The sequence below is a fragment of the Macrosteles quadrilineatus genome, unplaced genomic scaffold (genome assembly GCF_028750875.1).
Source record: "Macrosteles quadrilineatus isolate MER2022 unplaced genomic scaffold, UCM_ALF_1.0 Scaffold_4__1_contigs__length_99947679, whole genome shotgun sequence".
Taxonomy (NCBI): domain Eukaryota; kingdom Metazoa; phylum Arthropoda; class Insecta; order Hemiptera; family Cicadellidae; genus Macrosteles; species Macrosteles quadrilineatus.
This window is the reverse complement of record NW_026542597.1, coordinates 73,307,398-73,328,330: the sequence shown is the minus strand read 5'-3', so window position 1 is coordinate 73,328,330 and position 20,933 is coordinate 73,307,398. Positions and strand designations below refer to the sequence as shown.

The 20,933-nt window shown below is 35.0% G+C and overlaps 1 protein-coding gene across 1 annotated transcript in view; it reads left to right on the top strand.

Annotated features, from left to right (window-relative positions):
* The window catches only part of LOC128993051 (histone-lysine N-methyltransferase trithorax-like), a 29,562-nt gene extending 9,596 nt beyond the window's left edge, over positions 1–19,966 (top strand). The window contains exons 6-20 of the mRNA XM_054416805.1: positions 114–285; positions 997–1,200; positions 2,054–2,147; positions 2,357–2,462; positions 3,329–3,370; positions 3,708–3,917; positions 4,068–4,313; positions 4,875–5,036; positions 8,443–8,555; positions 8,757–8,904; positions 9,314–9,701; positions 10,119–14,880; positions 16,061–16,226; positions 17,972–18,118; positions 19,396–19,966. Of these exons, the coding sequence (XP_054272780.1) occupies positions 114–285; positions 997–1,200; positions 2,054–2,147; positions 2,357–2,462; positions 3,329–3,370; positions 3,708–3,917; positions 4,068–4,313; positions 4,875–5,036; positions 8,443–8,555; positions 8,757–8,904; positions 9,314–9,701; positions 10,119–14,880; positions 16,061–16,226; positions 17,972–18,118; positions 19,396–19,569 (7,134 nt within the window). The 3' untranslated portion in view covers positions 19,570–19,966. The remainder of the gene's footprint in view (positions 1–113; positions 286–996; positions 1,201–2,053; positions 2,148–2,356; positions 2,463–3,328; positions 3,371–3,707; positions 3,918–4,067; positions 4,314–4,874; positions 5,037–8,442; positions 8,556–8,756; positions 8,905–9,313; positions 9,702–10,118; positions 14,881–16,060; positions 16,227–17,971; positions 18,119–19,395) is intronic.
* The last annotated feature ends 967 nt before the right edge of the window (positions 19,967–20,933 follow it).

Below are 20,933 nucleotides of genomic sequence, written 5' to 3'. Positions count from 1 at the left end.
CTAATTCTTACTTAGAATTCAATTACCATCAAACATTTTTTATTGCACTTAAGCCTATAGGCCTAATAAATGCTTGCTTGCTTTCCTTTCAATAATTATTTTATTTATTTCAGAAACCAAAGATTGAAATGGACCGAAAAAGAAAACTCGACGGTGATATAGCTAAAATCATTACAAAAAGGGCCTTAAGAACTATAGCAAGAAAGGATGCAGATACAAAAATGAAAACAAAACCTGGACTGACAGTGAATAAAGTTATCAGGAAGATAAACCAGGAGATTAAAGGTAGGGTTTATGCTGTTTTTATTTGGTTTGGGACGAAATCACAAGTTGATACAATTTTAATGTGCTTGTGACAAATTATTTCATGATTAGGCAATTTTACCCTACCTACCTACTTATTTATTGTGAACCAACATTGAAAATTTGATTGTATTTAACAAAAAAATTAATTTGTGTACCAGTTTTACATTTATGGAAACAAGATACAACAGGAGATTAGTACTTGGTAAGATGTTGGGTTCTATCCACTTTAGGTTTATCAATGTTGCCTATTGATATTGGGTGATCTTTCCTTTTGAAAATGATGAAGCTCATTTTATAATAGAAGAAGTAATAAATTGAACTTTTATCCTAAGTTTTTAATTGATGAACATTTTTTGAAAAAAAAAACAGAATTTAAGATATTTTGTGTAAAGAGAAGTATAATAAAATAATAGGCAAGTTGGAGAAAGTTTCCTACATGTTAAAACAAGTTTGAGTTGTTACTGTATGTCTTGAAAGGCCTAGAAAACAATTTGAATTAATTGCGTTTTGGCTTCATGGGACCCTGAAACAATAAATGACAGCTGTCCCATATCTGAATAAAGTTCTTAGATCTAGATCTTACCATTAAGATAATGTTGATGCTTACAATATAAATATAGCCTATAAGGAAATTCATTAAAAATCTGTAAAAGTAAATTAGAAATAATGCTGACAATTTGTTTACTACAGAAAAGAGGCCACGTGGTCGTCCAAGGCTGCATCCTAAACTAGATAAAGATGGCAAACCAGAGGGGAAAGAAGACAAGCTCTCCAGAATTCAACGGAAAAGAGAAGAAAAGCTAGTTAGGCTCCATAAATTGAAAGGGCCGAGAGTCAAGCATGTTTGTAGAAGTGCATCGCTCGTGCTGGGACAACCCGTGGCTACATTCACAGGTGGAGAGATTAGTTTATTTCATTTCCATCTTTTCTCGACATTTTAATAAATAATTTGTAATAATTAGTACTAGCTAAATTTGAGGTGTTATCTAGCGGTTAGCGTCTCAGACTTCAGTGTGATAAAGACAAATTTAATTCCTTGCGAATGCAAATAAATTTGACAGGTGAGCCGCTTTCCCTTAAAAACGTGTGCAATAACTTCATATTCAAAGCAAATCATCAACAAAACTTAATGGGTAAAATCACAGTATAAAGAACTAACCCAGAACTCTCACTGGTCCCTAAAAATCAGTGTATTTGAATTTGCTAGTTTCTACACCTTAACCTTGGAGTGCTGATGTCACTGGCGTGCGGGCTGTATACCAGTTGTGGGACGGTAGGCAAGAGAACTGACATCACTACACTGTTACTATCAGCTGATCATATTTAAGTGAAATTTATTAGTACTTTACCAAAAATCACAGTAGATTCAAACATGTTTTAACTGGCTCAGTGAGGTTTCTGTGTTAGGTCTTTATTCTGCGGTAACATATTTTTTAATGGAAATATCAGCTGTTTCTGTGGTCAGAACATAAACCAACACATATTTAAAGTCTGATGTTTCAAGTCTTCTGATAACCACTAATGTAAATATGTTCAATTTGATTTAAAAATGACACTCAAATGTCCTAAAAACCAATTATTACAGAATTTACTAGGTTACAAAAATTTTACTTCATTATAATAATTCCTCAGAGAAATATGGATCCAAACATTTTAAATTCAGCAGGAAATTACTTTGTATACTTTGTAACAATATTGAAATATACAAATTTATCCCAAAAAACGTCACCATTTATTCTGCTTTCAGACACATCACCGTCTAAACAGAAACAGACCAACTCAGGAAAAGCAACTGACGATGGAACTGCTTCCGTTACGTCTGATCTTTCCAGGAACAGCCGGTAGGAAAAATTCTGCTTGTTAAAAATCTTATGCATTTCAATTACAGTACTCAAAATAAATTTAAATAATAAAATCGCTTAAGATTTGTGTAGAACAATGTCTTCAACTAAAACATCATTTTGATTTATTTATCACTGTGAAAATGTCATTCTATTGTCATTATGTGTTATGATAAAAATAAAACATTTAAGAAATTATTGTCTTTCAGGTCGCTTGAGGATCTGGATGGAAAGAGTTCAGAGTCTGGTTCAAGGATTAGACAACCTTGCAACGATAGTGAAAGTTCAAAGAATAAATCTCTCCCCAAAACCACTGTAAGTTGTTAATCTAAAGTTGGTAATATTGGTGATAGTCCATAAAATGTTGTGTGTGTTATTTTGTGTGTATCTACGCTAGTGGAATTTGTTAAACTATTGAAAGGGAACGGTCCTATCTAACATAAACTTTTTTGTTAGGTAGCATCATTATTTCATAGCCCAATGCCAAATGGCATCTTGGTCTGGAAACATCTCACTTGGAATCGAACCAAGGACCTTCAGATTTGAAGGCGAACACTATAACCACCCGGCTACCCAGAGTATTACTATAAGCATAGTAAAACCATAAAAAAGCCACCCGCTTTTCTCAGGATCGAACCGGCAACCCTCTGTCTGCTAACTCTATCAGTACTCACACCCAGCTATTCATTATTTTCACAGTAAATAAAAGTAGGTTTGCAAGTAAAAAAAAAAAATAAAAATAAACAGTAAATTGATGTGAAATCTTACAAACGTATGCAACTTTTATGAATTAAAAAGAAATGCTAAAAAAAAATACTTAAACAAAATGGGAATGATTATTGCTACTTGCTTTAATTTCTATGCACGTGTCATGCAGACTGTATTTATTGTTGCAGTAATGTTTTTAATTTTTATACCAAATCCCCAATTTTAAATTGTGTTGACATGCACAAAAGATAAGTTGACCAATACAAAATGTTTTCTATTCGTTGGCCTACAGTTTGGGACATTGACTATTGGATACTGAAGTTGTATCAATAGTCAAAGGTTCAAGACTAAAAGATTACACCAAATATTCTGTCGTTTATGATGCTACTTAGCTTACTATTTTTTGAAATGCTGTCCAGCTTACAATTAACTTGAATGTGTTTTTTTTTTACATTATTTTCCATGTGTTTCAGGGAAATAGTGATTCTACCGAAGAAGGCCTATTGGATGGAAAGGTATGTCTTCAAATGGCAGCTATTACAATATTTAGTTATTATAACAATAATTTATGTAGAAAGAGCAACCAAACTATTTAGCAGATCTTTAAAAGAAGGTGTCATTTGATGGGGCTTTGTAATAAAGATTTTTCAAATGCTCTCAAAATACCCTATTTTGGGGCTCGGGAAAGAATTGGTATGTCAACAAAAAGTGCACTTTCATGCCTTATAGAGGTGTGCAGAGTATGACTTTCCCTGTGTAAGCCATAACAGTTAATAGAGGGTGTCCACACTTTAACAACTCTGTATTCTATTTCTTCTATTTTTGTTATTTATGTGAAATTAAATTTTTCAGGCAAGAACTCTGCAAGACCTCTCTCGTCAGCATTATGAATTGGTCAACGGTGAAACTGCTGGGGACGACCTTGGACTCATCTCCATTCACTTCTGGGAGAGTTACGATCCTGAGGAGGTCGGCAGGAATGGCTTTGCTCTGATAGGAATCGGCGATGCTTCCCTCCCGAGTGCAATATGCTTCATTTGTGGCAGCGCGGGATTAGACAAGGTAACTGGGCTTGTTCATTAAACAGTAGTTTTTAAGCTTTACAAATATAGTAGGGCCTACTTATTATTTTGCATATGTGAGTTTGCATTTACGAAAAAAGACACTCCAAATATGACGTTTAAAATAACTTCCTGAACCACGTGATTGCAGCTCATCCATTGTGTGTGCTGCTGTGAGCCGTACCACCAGTACTGTGTGGAGGCTAGTGGCAGCAGTGGCAGTGATGGTGACTGGTGGCAGGTGGACTGGGTGTGTGCCAGGTGTACACTATGTTGTGGCTGTGGACGTGGTGGAGGGTCCCAGGTGGCTTGTCAGAAGTGCCACAAGTCGTACCACACTGAGTGTCTCGCGGCCGACCGTGTGGCTAGCAGACTACACTCTGCAGATAGACCTTGGGTGAGTAAAAAAATATTAAAATCTATCCCTGATAAAAAATATATTTTGCTGTTTTTAACGCAATTGGCTTTTTTATTGTGTGGAGGACTGTCAAAGGTAGGGGTCTGCGGGCCACACTTTTTCACCTCCAGTTTGGTTGGGTTAAGAATGTCCCAATTTCCTCGGGAATAACCTCGGGTCTCGGACTAAAATCGTGTGAGGCCAAAGTTGGAATGCTTAGTCCTACAGTTGATTCATACAATATTCTATATCATATCCTCGATATTGCAATCAAATTTTGATTATCTACTGCAGCATCCAAAATCAAAAACATCTTCCACGGTTACAGCAAAATTGTCAATAATTTATCGTACATTTTCTGCTGTCGTGAAAATAATAGCTTGATCTGACCTGTCCCGAGCATGGCCCGCAAATATCGGAATATGCATACTTTTAGTCCAAAGCCTTTACTATCTAACGCTAACCCTTTGTTAAATAGTCCCTTAACCTCTTTGCGAGTGCATCCTAGACTTCAGGTGTTTTTTTCTAATGTGTCTATTTAAATAATATGATGTTTTTTAGGTGTGCCAATCCTGTCTATGCTGTAAGAGCTGCAACCAGGCAGAAGTGTACAAGTTTGTAGGCAACCTGCCACTGTGTAAGGTCTGCTTCAAGTTGAGACAGAAGGGTAACTTTTGCCCTCTGTGCCAGAGGTGCTATGATGAGAATGACTTCGACACTAAGGTAAAGGTTTGTAAATGTCGCTTGGCCATGCTGTACATAACCCGCAAGCTTAGCTTAGCTAGAAATGCTATGTAAGTAGCTCACTAGTTTTAGTGTACACTTTGGGAGATCAATCAAACTTTCAATTTAATCCAAATTTAATATATTTTCTTTAATCATTTGTGTTAAATGTTGATTCAGATTTAAAGGATGTCAGGGTAGAAGCCTGACCTGAATGGAAAATAGCCAATCCTGCTCACAAAACCCAACCACTTTAGACTTGACAATAGTTAAAATATTTAAACGCCACTGACTGGATTTTCAACGAAGGAAGTTTTTAGTTGGGATGAAATATGTGGTGTTACATTTTTATTCCCTTAAACCTACCTGTCTTGAACATTATCTGTGACAGTAAAATATCTGAATCATCTTATCAATTTTAAAGTTTTTATGTTTTTTTGTACGATCGACCCTTTTCCATTCAGTAAGCCTGTAAAAACCTTGTAGCCTTAAATCAGCCATGAATTCTGTCAACCATGAAAAAATGTGGAATAGGTTGTGAATTATGTGGCTAAACCTTAAAAATAGGAGGAGGTCGATTCTGATTGTTGATTCCTTAAAAAACTTTCTAATTTGGTGACATTGATTCCATACCAATCCCAGAATCTTATTGCAACATCATTGATTTTATAAGCTTTGCAGACAACTTGCTAGCTTCATGACTGCGTGGTTAAATAAAGTTTGGTATGTATAAGTTTTGATTGATCTCTTGACGTTTGGTGATGTGTTTTTGTGCATCTTTCTGCACGACCTGTTGTCATTACTCACATACATGCCTACATTAACATGATATCAAATTACATAAAACAATAACAAAAACCGTAACAAACTCATTAAATTAATGTTTCTTGGGGAGTTTTTGTTTTGCTCATCAAATAGTTTAATAGTCTAAACCTATGTACTAATTTAAGATTAATAAATAATATTTATAAATTGTTGGTACAAATTAACATTACTAGAATTCAATATATGTACCTGTCAAATACTTTGTAAACTAAGTACTTAGTTGTTATAGTTGTTATTAAAATTACAAAATTTCTCTCTCTAATTAAAAATTTACTAATGATGGGTTCAATTTGGATATGAAAATTTCTTATTATCAGCTATATTTATTTTGTTTTTACGCTTAACTTTTAAAGATTAGTAAATTGTCGTTAGTTTTTGTTCCCTTCAAATAATGAAATATTAAATAAACGTTTGTAAGGGGAAGTCAATAAGGAGATGTTCTTCCTCTTTTCTGGTTTTTGGGTATAAATCCCTCATCTCCAACCCAATAATTTTCACTTTTTTCGCACTAACTTCGAGCGGGAATGGTATCATTGCACTTTCTCACTATTTGGCATCATTGATGCTTTAAACTTGTATGGTGGTTTTGGTACCATCTAAACAACTACTTATGGGGAACGAGCTAGTCTAGTGGTAGAGCGAGGTAGAGTGTATGGGGCGTTTGGAGCCCATGGTCCTGGGTTCAAATCCCGCCAATCGCCAATGGATTTTATCTATGTGATAATGCCGCGACCCTCTGGACTAGCTTAAAGCAATGTGTAAAACAGTTCCGGGCTAGAACCTAGCATCCTAGGATGTAAAGGCGTGACATAAAAAAATAATAATTAGGTACTTACTTATAAAAAGTACTAAAAATCTAAATTCAAATATATTTTTAATGTTCATTGTTTTGTTTGTGGTGTTTTGTCTTGTATTGTAAATAATCACAAAGCTGTAGATAAGTTATTTTAGTATTTTAGCAAATTTTCAGCAGGTAAAGAATAATTTAGCGTAGTCTTATCAATAAATAGCTTTGAGTGCTTTAGTTGCCAAGTATTTTTGAGTGTTATTATCAAGTTAGCAGTTTGTGTTTTAAAGTATGGAATTAAACTTAAATTGTAATTGTAAAATGTATTTGATTAAAATAAAAAACAGTAGGCCTATTCAAAATGTAAAAAAACTATTAATTAAAAATATTAGAGTCAGTTTATTGAAAAGTGGCATTATTCTGTATAATTGGTTATAAGAGTTTTATAAGTTTTGTAGAACTGTATTTGATACGATTTTGAGTGTGAAGTAGTGTTTGGTTTGATTTTAAATATCCGTTTGGTTGGATAAAAAAAAGTGTGTTAAATAATAAGATAGTTTTTAAAAGAAACATCTTTGTATAATATTTTGTCTCTGATGCTTGTAAAGATTTTTATATTTACTTTAGTAGAGAGTTGTTGATATTAAGATATACTGATCTCGCTACCAATACTACTTATATTTCTTACAGAATTTTCTTTCTGAAATTTTCTTCTGGATTGGTTATAATATGCCAACCCTGCTTTTTATCTTTACACAAAGTAAATTTGGGGGATTGGGGTGTTTTTGAAGTGAAGTAAAAATTAAACATACAATAATAAATTGTAATTAGCCAATTCAAATTTTACCTGGAAACATCCATCACTGTCTCCGTGATCAAGGCAGAATCCTAAATAGCACAAGGGGAAAAAATATGAATCTCAGAAAGATCATCTTCGTCTCTCGCAATGGTGGCAAAATCCCGAATATCTTGGTCACAGAAACATCATTGCCTACCCCAATTTCAGCAAACCACTGAATGTTCCCTGACATAACGGACATAACTCACTATTGTCTTTGGTCATTGTAGAAAAATTCTGATAATCTTGAATGGTCATTTAAACATTATTATAGATTCTCACCATTGCGGCTTCATTTAGATCACCTCCTGCATGGTCACGATATCATCATTGTCTTCCATGAACAATTGCTGCAAACCACTGAATATTCCCCTCCAAAAAGGAAACATCACCATTATCTTTTGCAATCGTGGCAAAATTCTTATACTGCGGTCACTAAAACTTCATAATCTAAATCAACTCCCACAGTAGCGGCAAGATCCAGATCACTTCCTGCACGGTCACGAAATCATCATCGTCTTCCATGATCACTGTCATATCACGAACATCTCTCACAGTTTTGTGAACATTAATGCCATCTTCTGTGATCAAGTCGAAATTCTGATTGTCTCCTGAAAGGGTGTCTCCCACGGTCACCAAAATGTGTTTGACGTTAACTCCAATTGTGGCAAAAGCGTTTAATTTTTTTATCACAAAAATCTTTGCAGACGTGTCAGATATCGACATTATCTCTTGGCGATCAATTCTGGATACCGTACCATTGTCCAAGAATCTGTGGTATAGAGCATTGACACAGCCTTAATACTTAGGGCTCAAAAATGAAAAACATACCACGATGGTTAAGATAGTTGCTTTCATCATATAGTATCTTATTGTTTTTTGGATTTGTTAGAAAACCTATATTGATGTAGTGCCACAATATTTTCTCCAATTTTTATGACTGTTTTGCCTCTTAGATGATGGAGTGTGAACGCTGCAAATGTTGGGTGCACGCTAAGTGCGAGGGCCTGTCAAACGAGAAATACAACATACTCAGTATCCTGCCTGATAGTGTTGAGTTTGTGTGCAAGTAAGTCGAGTTCAGACTTTAAACTTCTATTGAAGAGTAATTATTATTTGCCATAGTGTATTAAGAGTTTTCAGCTTTCCAACAATTATTTTGAATAAGATAAAACTTATAATTTTGAAATTCTGTTGTCTACAACATTTTTTCTCAAGCTGGTAAAATTCTTTCTGACTTTGACCTTACTAATCGTAATCTTATCTCCAGGATGTGTTGCAAAATGCCTCCTGCACCTTGGTGGCTGGCTGTAGAAACAGAAATGAAGGCAGGATTTCTGGCAGTTTTGAAATCCCTCAGCAAAAACCGTAAAGCTTGTGACCTCCTCAAGTGTAGTCCAACGAAAATGCCATATCCAGTAAGTTTTATTCTAGAATAACAATCTTTGAGAAATGATAGACCCAATATTTATAGGGATGATAAAGTAATTGTTGAAATGTTGACATTTTTAATTAATTTAAAACCAGTATAATTTTCTTATTGAAAACATTGAATGAATCAGGTGAAAGCTGTCAATATCCGTAAAATTGTTGTACACAGGCTGGGGATCGAATCCATCCCTCTGCACAGAAGTCAGAGACATTAACCACAAGGTTAGCAACACACTCAACTTTCATTAATCTAAAAGAAAGTAAAATCAGTTTAAAAATAACTTATAGTTTGACAAATGAAAAAAAAATAGTTAAATTGTTTTGTCTTGTAATGTAAATTACAATGACTGAAAATAAAATTTAAAAAAATATCCTCATTGACAATGTTTGTTGTAGGTTTGTAATTGCGGAGTTGGAGCTCGACAGAGGACCGTGTTGAGGTTCCCGGACATTAGTGAACAGTCTGACGCCGAATCCTCAGAGAAACTGCAAAGTGAGAGTCAAAAGGAAGAAACCTTGAAAAGTGAAGAGGAGTGCCTTAAAAGTCTACCAACCTTTTCTGCGGAAAACGCCGAAAGTCTAGCCTGTGATCCAAAAAATGAAACCTCAGAAAAGCAATTGAATTTATGTGATACAAGGACAAAGTTTAGTGCAGCTGATGGTTCAATGATTGCCAAAAGCGGTGAGCTACAACTGAAACTGGACAGTGACACTATCAGTTACCAGAACGGAGAGGAGAAGCCATCTCAGTTCTCTCCTCATGCGACCTCTCAAAGTGATTCAGGTAAATAAAGTTTTTAGTTTACTTGAGCAACGTCTCTACACATTGAAAACACTGAAAGAAAGCATACTGTAGTTATTCTTCATAATTTTTTAATAGTCTTTTTGCATTTATCAATACCAATTTTGTTCTTTAACATATTTTAGTCAAATAATTCTCCTTAATCAAATTTGGTTAGTCAGTGATTTTAAACTTTTTTTCTACCACAAACCTTAAAACCGTAAAAATTGGATGATGTAGCCTACAATTTTGTTTCAGGTTTAGCTTGAATTTAAAAGATTAATTTTTTGCTTGGTGTCAAGTAGTTTTACCGTGTGATTATATTGTAGAGAATGATATTTGACAAAAGAGTTTTTTTAATACTATTAAAAATTGATGAAGATATGTACTTTTTTATTAATGTTGAAATTTGTTTTTTAGGGATTGGAAGCACTGATGATGAACTTAAATCAACAAATGACCAATGTATCTGCCTGGAGCTAGAGTCTTGCAACAAAACTCCCGTGTCACTGCTCACCATTAAAAAGAAAGTTAACTCAAACGATTATGATTCCTTGGATTGTTTCAACAAAGACATGGAGGAAATGATGACAATAATCCACAATGAAGAGTTGTTAAAAATTTATTATCAAACACTAGAAGATATATTTCCTTGGTTCAATCCTAAAGGCACTGATGTACCTGATCCCACAACAAGAATAAATCATCCTTCAGAAACCACAAAAAATGTTGAAACGGTTCCAGACAAAAAACCTGATGAAATAGTCCTGGAAGATGTTAGTGTTACGCTAAAGGGAAAACTTAATTTGACCTCTGACTATTACTACAACTTAGATAAATCGGTGGATAATCGAATGTGTGTTCTTTGTAAGCAACTGGGCGAAGGAAAAACAACTGAAGAAGGAAGGCTTCTGTATTGTGGCCAGAATGATTGGGTTCACACAAACTGTGCTTTATGGTCCAGTGAGGTTTTTGAAGAAATAGATGGATCCCTCCAAAATGTACAAAGTGCTGTTTCCAGGAGCAGACACATACGATGCTCCCATTGTTCAAAGAAAGGTGCCAGTGTCGGTTGTTGCAATAGAACATGTCCTGAAGCTTATCATTTCCCATGTGCCAGGGAAGGTGACTGTGTTTTTTATGAAGACAAGTCATTGTTTTGTGCCAACCATAAAAATGATACTGTTTCTTCCAGACTCTTAACCGCTGGACCAGACTTTCTTGTGTCACGCCCTGTTTATGTTGAGCTAGAAAAGAAGAAGAAGAAAAGTGTTCCGAGACAAAGTATAAAATTGGTGATCGGTTCTTTGACCATCAGCAGCCTTGGAGACTTCAACGCTGATTTGTCAGACCAGGAATCTTCGATTATACCATGCAATTTTCAGTGTACACGTTTATTTTGGTCTTCCGTTGAACCTTGGAGATTGGTGCAGTACCACATTAGAACAAAGATTGTTTATACTTGTGAAACATCCCTGGAGGATGAAAATTATACCATTGATCATTCATTTGAAGAAAATTGTGTGAGTGGAGATGAAGATTTCAGTCTAAATATGGAAATTGAAAATGATACATGTACAGTGAATGAAGATGTATGTATGGAGAAAGAAATTAAGATTGAAGAAACTCTCTTTGAGGTTGATGAAAATGAAGTTAAAGAAACTTTGGACCTCATCATTGACAATGTTTGCATCAAGGAAGAAGATGATCCGCAGGCATCAGATGACCTGCTCCCTCCCGACCTTGAAGAAGCTCTTTTTATGGATCTTCCTCATGATTTAATTGATGGAATATCAATGCAAGATATTTTTCCTAAATTAATGAATTTTGAGCCATCTAATTTGGAATTCAAGCCAGAAAAAGAATGTAAACCCATTATTAAAACAAATCCTAGCATTCAGAGCTCTGGTAAAGTAAATATAAACTATGATCTCTTCCCAAATATTTTTGAAAGCAAAGTTAGTTTGAAAAGAATAGAGTTGAAAGAGAAATGTGAAGTTCAGCCTGATGGCTTGCCGCCGAGAAAACTTAGGTCACGCAGTACAGATAAAAAGAAGATTGACAAATCTGAAGGCAAAGAGAACTCCAAAAAATTTAGCTTGTCAAAAATTCTACAAATTGATGGTGCGGGGGATGAAAGTAGTGATGCAGATTCTTTATCTGATGAGATATCATCTCCGCCAAGTTTGCAGACTCAAAGACTCAATTGCAGACCACAATTGTCTAAACAAGACTCATATCTAATAAACGCCAAAGATGATTATATCAGTTGTAGTAGTGATTGTAGCAGTCCTGAAAGAGATCTTAAAGATGGGTGGAAACTCAGTCAGTTAGATGGAGTCACAGATTTTTGTACGGTAAAAGATAAATCTGAAGATGAAAATCCAGTAAAGTGTGCTCGATGCCACAGGACATACCGCACTGCACAAAGTTTGGAACGGCACTTGCAAACTTGTAATGTAGACTTTCTCTCATGCAGTGAAAGTGATTCTAGTGAAGAAGAGAAAACCAACTCGCCAGAAGCAAAACTAGAGATTGTAGGGAATTCAAATTCAAATTTTCCAACGAAAATTCCTGAATTGAAATCAAATGTAGTGGAAATTGATACAGATAATAATCAACACCAAAGATCCTCCGACTTTGACGAAAAAACCAAACTTGCAGTTGAGTCACAGGAACTATCCTCTTTGTACAGTAAAAACTTGGTAAACCCACCTATTACCATCACACCACCATCTAGTCAAACATATTCATCAAGTTTTGAAACCGCAATTCCTAACTGCTCTGTAGTTCTAAACAAAATAGATGACTCATCAATTTTTGGAACTGCAATTCCTAATTGTTCTGTAGTTGGAACTGCAATTCCTAATTGTTCTGCAGTTGGAACTGCAATTCCTAATTGTTCTGCAGTTGGAACTGCTATTCCTAATTGTTCTGCAGTTGGAACCGCAATTCCTAATTGTTCTGCAGTTGGAACCGCAATTCCTAATTGTTCTGCAGTTGAAACTGTAACTCCTAATTGTTCTGTAGTTCTAAACAAAATAGATGACTATCACACATATCCTGCCAAACAAAAAATTATGAGACCTTCTTACGAATGTGAGGATACCCTCTTAACAGTTAGTCCAGCTTGTGGCAGGACTTCTCCTGTTAGAATTCGACCGGTTAGCAGGAAGACATACAGCAGGAGGAAACCAGATTGTACTTCGACTACAATGAGTCTTGTACAGCCAAAAACAGTAGAATATCAAATATCCAATCCTCCTGCGCTCATCATTCATCAAGTACCGTCTCATAATGTCGTGCCATCGTACATTGAAAACTTACAGACACAACCAGCTGTCCAGGCCAATAATATCCAATACCAATACATCACAACCCTGGACATGCAAGAAAAACCGCAACAGATTCCTGTGACATTACAAATACAGCCTCAGATCAGCCTGCAACCTGTGATAGCTCCTACTGTGCTTGGTACGCTGATACAACCCAACGGAGTGGAGCAACTGGTAGTGAATGCTCCAGATCAACAATCAACAATGGTTATCAATCAGCAACCTACCAATGTTTACCTCACCAATGTCAACCCTCAGCCTGTGTACATGGGTATGGAGACGGTTATCAGCAACACGGTCATGTCCACGAGTCAGTTTGTGTCTGGAGTAATAACAGGCAGCAGCTACTCGGCAACCACTACACAAGTCTTCCAAACAGCAAAACCTGTCATAGACGTACCTCAGAGCTACGTGGTGGTCAATACACCACCAAATCCCGTACAGAACAATGTTCAAACTGTCTACCCTCCATCAGATTCTCAACCTTGGACGTACAACTATCAGGAAACCTACAAGGTCAAAGAGCGCACCACTTATCAACAGGTAACGAGACAAGTCACACAGGAAGATTTGAACAGCATGAAAATGGTGAACTCGGCTCAAGACTCCATTTTCATCAATAAGCCTGTTGTCCAAGAGGTGACAGTCGAGAAGACGCACAGCATACAGAAAACAGTCCCATTGCCTGGGTTGCCTTACTCCTTTAGCAACGTTAATTCAGCATCAATAAATAATCACTTAGATAATACTCAGTATTCTCATGAAAAGGTTGTTTTTAATAACCACTCTTTGACAAACTGCTCTTCAAATTTCTGGAATGAACAAAGAACTCCGAAAATTATGGAAATAAGTGATGAACAAGAAAAGATGTTAGTTCCTTCCTTGAGAACTAATGAATTGAGCTCGCAGATGAATCAATCTATTCAACAACCAATGTTTGATGGAACCACCTGTAAAAATATCAACATTAGTCAACCAGTTCAAAAAGAAAGAAATTTGATTAAACCTGTCATTAATTCAGTAGATAGTATCAACGTTAGTAAACCCGCATTAATCATAAGAAAGTCACCAATTAAGCCTGTCATAACAAAAGTAAAAGCTAGTTCTAAAGAGAAGACAAATAGCTGTAACGTCTTTTACGTGAATTCCCCACTAACGAATCTAAATCTGTCAAATGATAAACAACCCCCATGTACAACAATTGCAAAACCTGATACTGTCAAATCTGAACCATTACTGGAAAAAATTGAGCCTATTATGAATAACACTAAAACTACTAAACAAGAAAACACAGTTGTCAACACCAAAAGCAAAGCAGTCCAGAAAAGGCTTCCTTTAAAAGAAAACAAAGTGGTTGGAAATAAGCAGAAACCCTGCAAAATTAGTAAGAAAAGTTCCTCAGTAGCTAACATGGCTCATCCCAAGTTAATGTACGAGATTACATCACAAGATGGAGTTTCCATATGTTCTCAAGACGTGGAAGACGCTTGGCAGAAGATATTTGATGCTGTGCAAGAGGGAAGATCGAAAAAGCGGTTGCCTCCTTTGCCTCGCAACTCCCAGAAGTCGTACGCGGAAATACTCGGGCTCGAAAACAACAGTGTGAAATTCTTACTGGAACAATTACCGGGTGTGAAGAGCTGTACCAAGTACAAACCTGTGTATCACAAGACAAAGCTGTTTGGGCACAGTGAAGTGCTGCGAGAGAACCCAACTGGCTGTGCTCGTACTGAGCCTATTTCTAACAAGAAGAGAAAATACGACATGTTCAGCTGGCTGGCATCAAGACACAGGCAACCTCCAAAGCTTATTATTAGCACTGAGGCGGAAATCATCAATGGAATCAGGTAATTGTTTAATATATTATTTCTCTAACTCTTATAAAGCTTACATTATCTTTACTAAAAGTCTCCTGTTTACGAATAGTAATGTTACTGATCTGGCCAAGGCTATAAAAGTGTCAACAAGTTTTACAAATTTTAAAATATATAGCCAAGTTAACACGAAGCCAGTTGGCGGGCAGGCTCTTTGCCTCAGGTAACTTGAATTAAACCAGAGGCACATAACCTGCCTCAACCAGCCTGCTCTACTGGCCTTGTGTAAACACGGCTTTAAAGATACAATTTCTGACTTTATCTGACACTTAAAGCCAGCTGTGGAGTTTTCATACACATTTCCTGTTCCTCAATTTATTATTACGTAAATCTTTATTTCGAACTATTGACGTAACGCAACTTTATGATTCTATTGCTAAATAAGCTATGCTTTTTTCTTTCTTTTTTGAGCTAGGCTACATAATAATGCTTAGTTAGGAAAATAATTTTACGTTTCTAAAGACCAATAATTTTACGTAACTACCATCTAGGCCTACTTCTGAAGAAGCCTCTGAAAGAGGCGAAATATTAAGTATATTATGTGTGTGATTTTATGTGTTCTTTGACTCATCTGCAACCTTTCATCAGGTGAGTTAGCTGTGTCCTCTCCATCCTATATTTATTTATTTATGTTAAATTTAGTATTTCTTTATTTGGTAGGATATGGAGAAGGAGAAAGAATAAGCATTTTTTGAGTTTTTCAAGTTTTGGTGGAATTTTTTGTTTTGCAGCCTCCTAAAACTCTATTGATTGGTTTTGTTTGTCGTTTAAGTGATGTGAAGGCTTGGTTTTCATAAAATTTGACGTCTTGGTACCAAACCACAAATCTCCAGGCACTTCTAGAATCATTATTGACATTTACCCATTAAGGTTACCCATTAAATGGCATACAAACAAAATTTTCTCAACAGCAGCAAATTTAGTTTTATAGTTCTTCTCATCGTTGGATCCACTGGATATTGATAATTTATATGGACTAATAAATTTTATATTTCAATTCATTTTTTGCTATATGGTTCAGTGAACAAACCCTTGTTCTCAAAAATGTCTGGCCGCTTAGAGCTGAAGGGAAGAAAGACAGTGTCAGTTTCTGATGCCTGTAACTTTTCTGAGGCATTCTAAAAGACTTAATAATTATGTGTGTTTCCAACAGTCGCCGAGCCACCAGTACAAGTCTGCCGATGGCCATGAGGTTCCGCCACCTGAAGGAGACTTCCAAGGAGGCTGTCGGAGTGTTCCGCTCAGACATACACGGTCGGGGGCTGTTCTGCCTCCGAGACATCGACGGTGGTGAAATGGTCATCGAGTATGCTGGAGAGGTAAGATCATTTTTACCAATGCCTAAAATACTACAGACATTTGAGCTGTTCGGTTTGAAAAAATAAATGTAACTTATTTCAGTTCCAGTTAGGGTTGTATTCTGCTTTTTCCTAATTTCTATTTTTTTATCACTCAGATTATTAGATTAGGGTTAATATTTTTGTTCTATTTTGACGGGTTTTAGCGAACTTCCCTATAGAGAAGTAGCTACAGTATTACCACAGGTGGCATGGTAAGACCTAGGCCCGGGACCGACTTACTTTATCATTTTGATGTCCCCAGAGGCCAAAAATACCAATCGTTCAAATTTTTCATATATGTATATATATATATGTGTCCGTGAACGCGATAACTTGAATAATTTTTGTCCGATTTTGATGAAATTTGGTTTAAAGGTGTAAGGCGGGATAAACTTGAATTAGTTCGCGAACCAGCATGATCGGACCATGGGAACGGGGTTTTATGGGGTAAAAATTGGCTTTTCTTATTTTGACCCTCAAAACTTAAAACTTCTCAATTTCTCTCGAGACCTTTTTAAAGAGGTTAAAAAAACAAACAATTTAGTATACCAAAGTGTTTTTGTACAAATTGGTAACGGAGAAAATTCAACAAATTTTAAATTTAAAATTCCCATGTTATTCTTATGGAGAATATTGTAAAATGATGTACTTCGCCTGTAAATGGATATATTTTGATCGAACTTGGCAATTTTATTTATTTTATACTAGCCTAAGCTATTAATATTTTACTAAAAAACACCGTTTATTAGTTTCCTAGTAGCAGCAAACCTAGGTACTTGTTAAACCTAATGTTATTTAGATAGGTTTAATAGAAAATTAATTCAGACAAATGAAAATTCGCTTAGTCAGCAGGTTTGTTGCAGCGGGGGTATTTATGGTTTTTATATCACCGCAGTGTTATCAGTGGTATATAAACAATTGTTGCTAAAGTTCTACGAGTTAAAGCCACCAATGTAGGAAAATTGGCTGTTGCTATGACCAAATGAATGCATTTAAGTGACAGTAGTATTCAATGGTAGGCCTATATTTGGTTCACAGAAACAGAATGGCTATTTTGAATATTTAAAGTCAATGGTGCATCAGCCTAATTACGGCGACCCTAATTATTGGTTATTCATTTTGTAGTAAATTATGCTCAATGATATTAATCCAATTGTTCATCCCTTTTTCCATCAAAGCAAAATTTTTACTAACAAACAAACAAGATTGTTACTAATAATATAATAAAACGACAAAATAAATTAAATGTAACTAATTTAATTTATAACTAATTTACTAGTTAACTTATCTAATTAACTAATTAATTACTTACATTTCCAACAGAAATTAAACATTTAAGAATTGTAAAATATTCATTTAATGTTTCAAATCATTGTTCAGTAAATGTTTGATGAGCTTAGAAATTAAACATTAGATATCAATTTGATTATTTTTGTATTTTTGAAGAGGAATGTGTGCGTTGCGTAACGGTGATTCAAACCCCCCCCCCTCCACCATATAACACAGCGTAATGCTATGCCATACCCCCTCCCCCTCCTTAAGTGTGTTACCTTATATGTGTATGGCCCCGAAATACATGCAAGTGTTTCACATTTCTACACAAATCTATGACAGAACCAACTGTAATAAAACAAAAACATTTAAAATCGTATTATTTTGATGTGTTGCATTTAAATACTAAAATTCATGAAGTTTATCACCAAGCTAAACAATGTGTTGTGCAGGTGATTAGAGCTGGACTGACAGATAAGAGAGAACACTACTACACTTCCAAGGGCATCGGATGTTACATGTTCCGCATCGATGACCATTTTGTAGTCGATGCAACGATGCACGGCAACGCGGCAAGGTTCATCAACCATTCCTGTGAGGTATGTTGGAACTATTTCAACAAATTTCAGGTACAACAACTTAGGAAAAAGAAAAGTGGCTGGTTTTGGAAAGAAATTAAATTGGAAAGTTATAACCAAGAGGCTCTTAGATACACAAACTATTTACCTAACTTAAAACCGAAGATTTGTCCTTGTATATTGGGGGGGGGGGGGGGGGGGCGAATTTTAGTTGTCTAGTGGTAGAGCGCAGTACTTCAGTCCCTGAGGTCCTAGGTTCAAACCCTGCCAAATCACCAATGGATTTTTTTGTAGTGATAATACTGCAACCCCTAAGTCTAGCCTGAAGCAATGTGAAAAACGATCCCGGATTTTAATGCACCTTTATACACTTTATAAATACACAGATTTCTATAAAAATTACCTGTATTAGCTGTTTCATTAACTGCAGCTACAAAAAAGGTGCAGCTCACAATAACATGGGTACTTTGAAGGGCTGTAGGGCGGAAACTAGATTTTTCCCAGCCTTTTGACCAACTTTTATTTTCATCCTCGGACGAAAATAAAGGTTTTTCCATATTAGATTCCCCTTGTTGTTGTAGATTGGCCTTGTTTTAGATTATAGGATAGAACTTCTTCAGAGTGCAGACAAATAGGAAACTTTTTTTGATAAAATTCATAGTTTATATTTTTTTTTTTTTATTCACACAAACCAAATCGTATCATCCAATTTCTAAAACATAGCAATAAACTTGTAAATGTTTTAACAAAACTTGTCTGAATCAACCACAAGTAAGTCAGCAAAATGTTCCATACATTTTGTGTATTTCCTTTTTATTTATCAGTGATAATACTGTACTTCATGATACTCTTTCTTTGTAGCAACATTTTCCATCCCTATTGTTCCAACACCTAATCCTAATCCTCCGATTGTGGTGTTACATCATGATCATTGACACTGATATTGTGGTAATGTGGTAATTTTTCTTCCTCATTATTTGCATTACAACATTGTCACCTTCCCTCGCTTTCCATTTACCCAGCTGTTTGTGCTGCTTTCAAAATGTTGTTCAAAATTTGTTATAACCTCTTTGGCAACCAACTTTGAGAAATACTTGAAATATACCAAAATGTTTGTGTCTTGTACATATAGTTTATATTCTGGAGTATGTAATAGTACTCTGTGTGCTTGTTTAAAAACTTGGTAAGTAGCACTGCGTGTTAAACTTTATATAATTTTGATTTAAAGATTAGTATACATAGAATTATTGTTTGAAAAAAAACCACAATGTTAATTAAGTTGAATTATTCTGTTTCAGCCAAACTGCTACTCCAAAGTGGTTGACATCCTTGGAAAGAAACACATCTTAATTTTTGCTCTCAGGAAAATCGTCCAAGGCGAAGAATTGACTTACGACTATAAATTCCCACTAGAAGACGAAAAGATCTCTTGTCACTGCTTGTCGAGAAAATGTCGTAAATACCTCAACTAAGATCGAGGACGCAAGGGCGTACTACACAAACTACTTGTTATCTCGTTAATTATCTCTCGTATTTTTTAGAAGTAAGGTACAACAGTATCAATTCTGTGATATTATTTTCTCTTCTCGAAAGAGAATTACCGTTGAGTTCTAGTTTTAGATTTTTAAGGGTTAGTATAAACTAGCATGTGGGACTAGTGGAAAAAATAATAGTTCCAGCTAAGATAATAATTATGATACGTTACATGAAGTAACAAGGAATCTAATGATCTTCAAATTTAGTATAAACTTACAATTACTAAAAAGAAGTTTTCTCGTAAAATCCCATTTTCTTGGCAAATAATTTCATAATTAATATTGATATACGTTTTACATGTTTTTGGTACCGTATGTACATCTTGCTAGTATATTTTATAAGTAACTGTACAAAGTTGATTTAGAAATGTATATATTTTGCCTTCTTTATATATCTTTATCAATGTTTTCTTTTTGTTTGAATATTCATTTTACTCTCCTGCACAAATATTTGTTCATATTCATATATATGTACATTTGTAAATATTGTTTCAATTCACTTCATTAAGCAATTTTGACTTGTTTACTGTCAGTTAATACATTTTTCGTGCAAACTTTCATTAGTGTATTGTAATTTAATTTATTATGGCATTATATACTTGCTCTTTAGATATTCTTTGTGTGTATTCAAACTATTTGTTGTGTCGTTTCTTACAAATTTCAAACCATAAGAAAAGGTATTGTTAGTGTTATGTCTAAACTTATATATTTTTCTAAATGGAAATGTTTGTCGAAAACCAAAGTACTATCTGTCAAAAAATCCAAAACTATCCATGTTTTATAGATTAGAATATTAAAAAGATTTTAATAATGTTACAAATAATATTAAGGTTGAACATGATTTTCAAAGTAAATGTGTTTATTAGAATACCTTATCTAAGATAACACTCTATTGGACCAGCAACAAAGTTATTGTAACAATTTTTAAACAGATGTATATCTATTTTTTATAGGTATGCGAGGTTAAGCTATTTGTTTGAAAAAAGTTCTTTTAGAAAGATTTTCTCTTTTAATCTTTTGATTTATAACTTTTAGGAGACATCTTTTACATTGTAAATTAATTAGAAACTTATATTAGTGAATATTCTAGCTTTGACTATTGATACACCAATAGTCGATGATTGTAGTTAGTTTTATGACCCTAGATGGCATTCCTCGAGTGATTTTCTAATGGCTTGGATATACCGGTATTCAAATAATTTTAAGTTTCATTTTCACTTTTGGAAACACGTTATCGTTTTCTTGCTTCTCTGTTTTTTGTTTTTTTATGTTTTTTGTAACTAACACGATAAAACATTTGC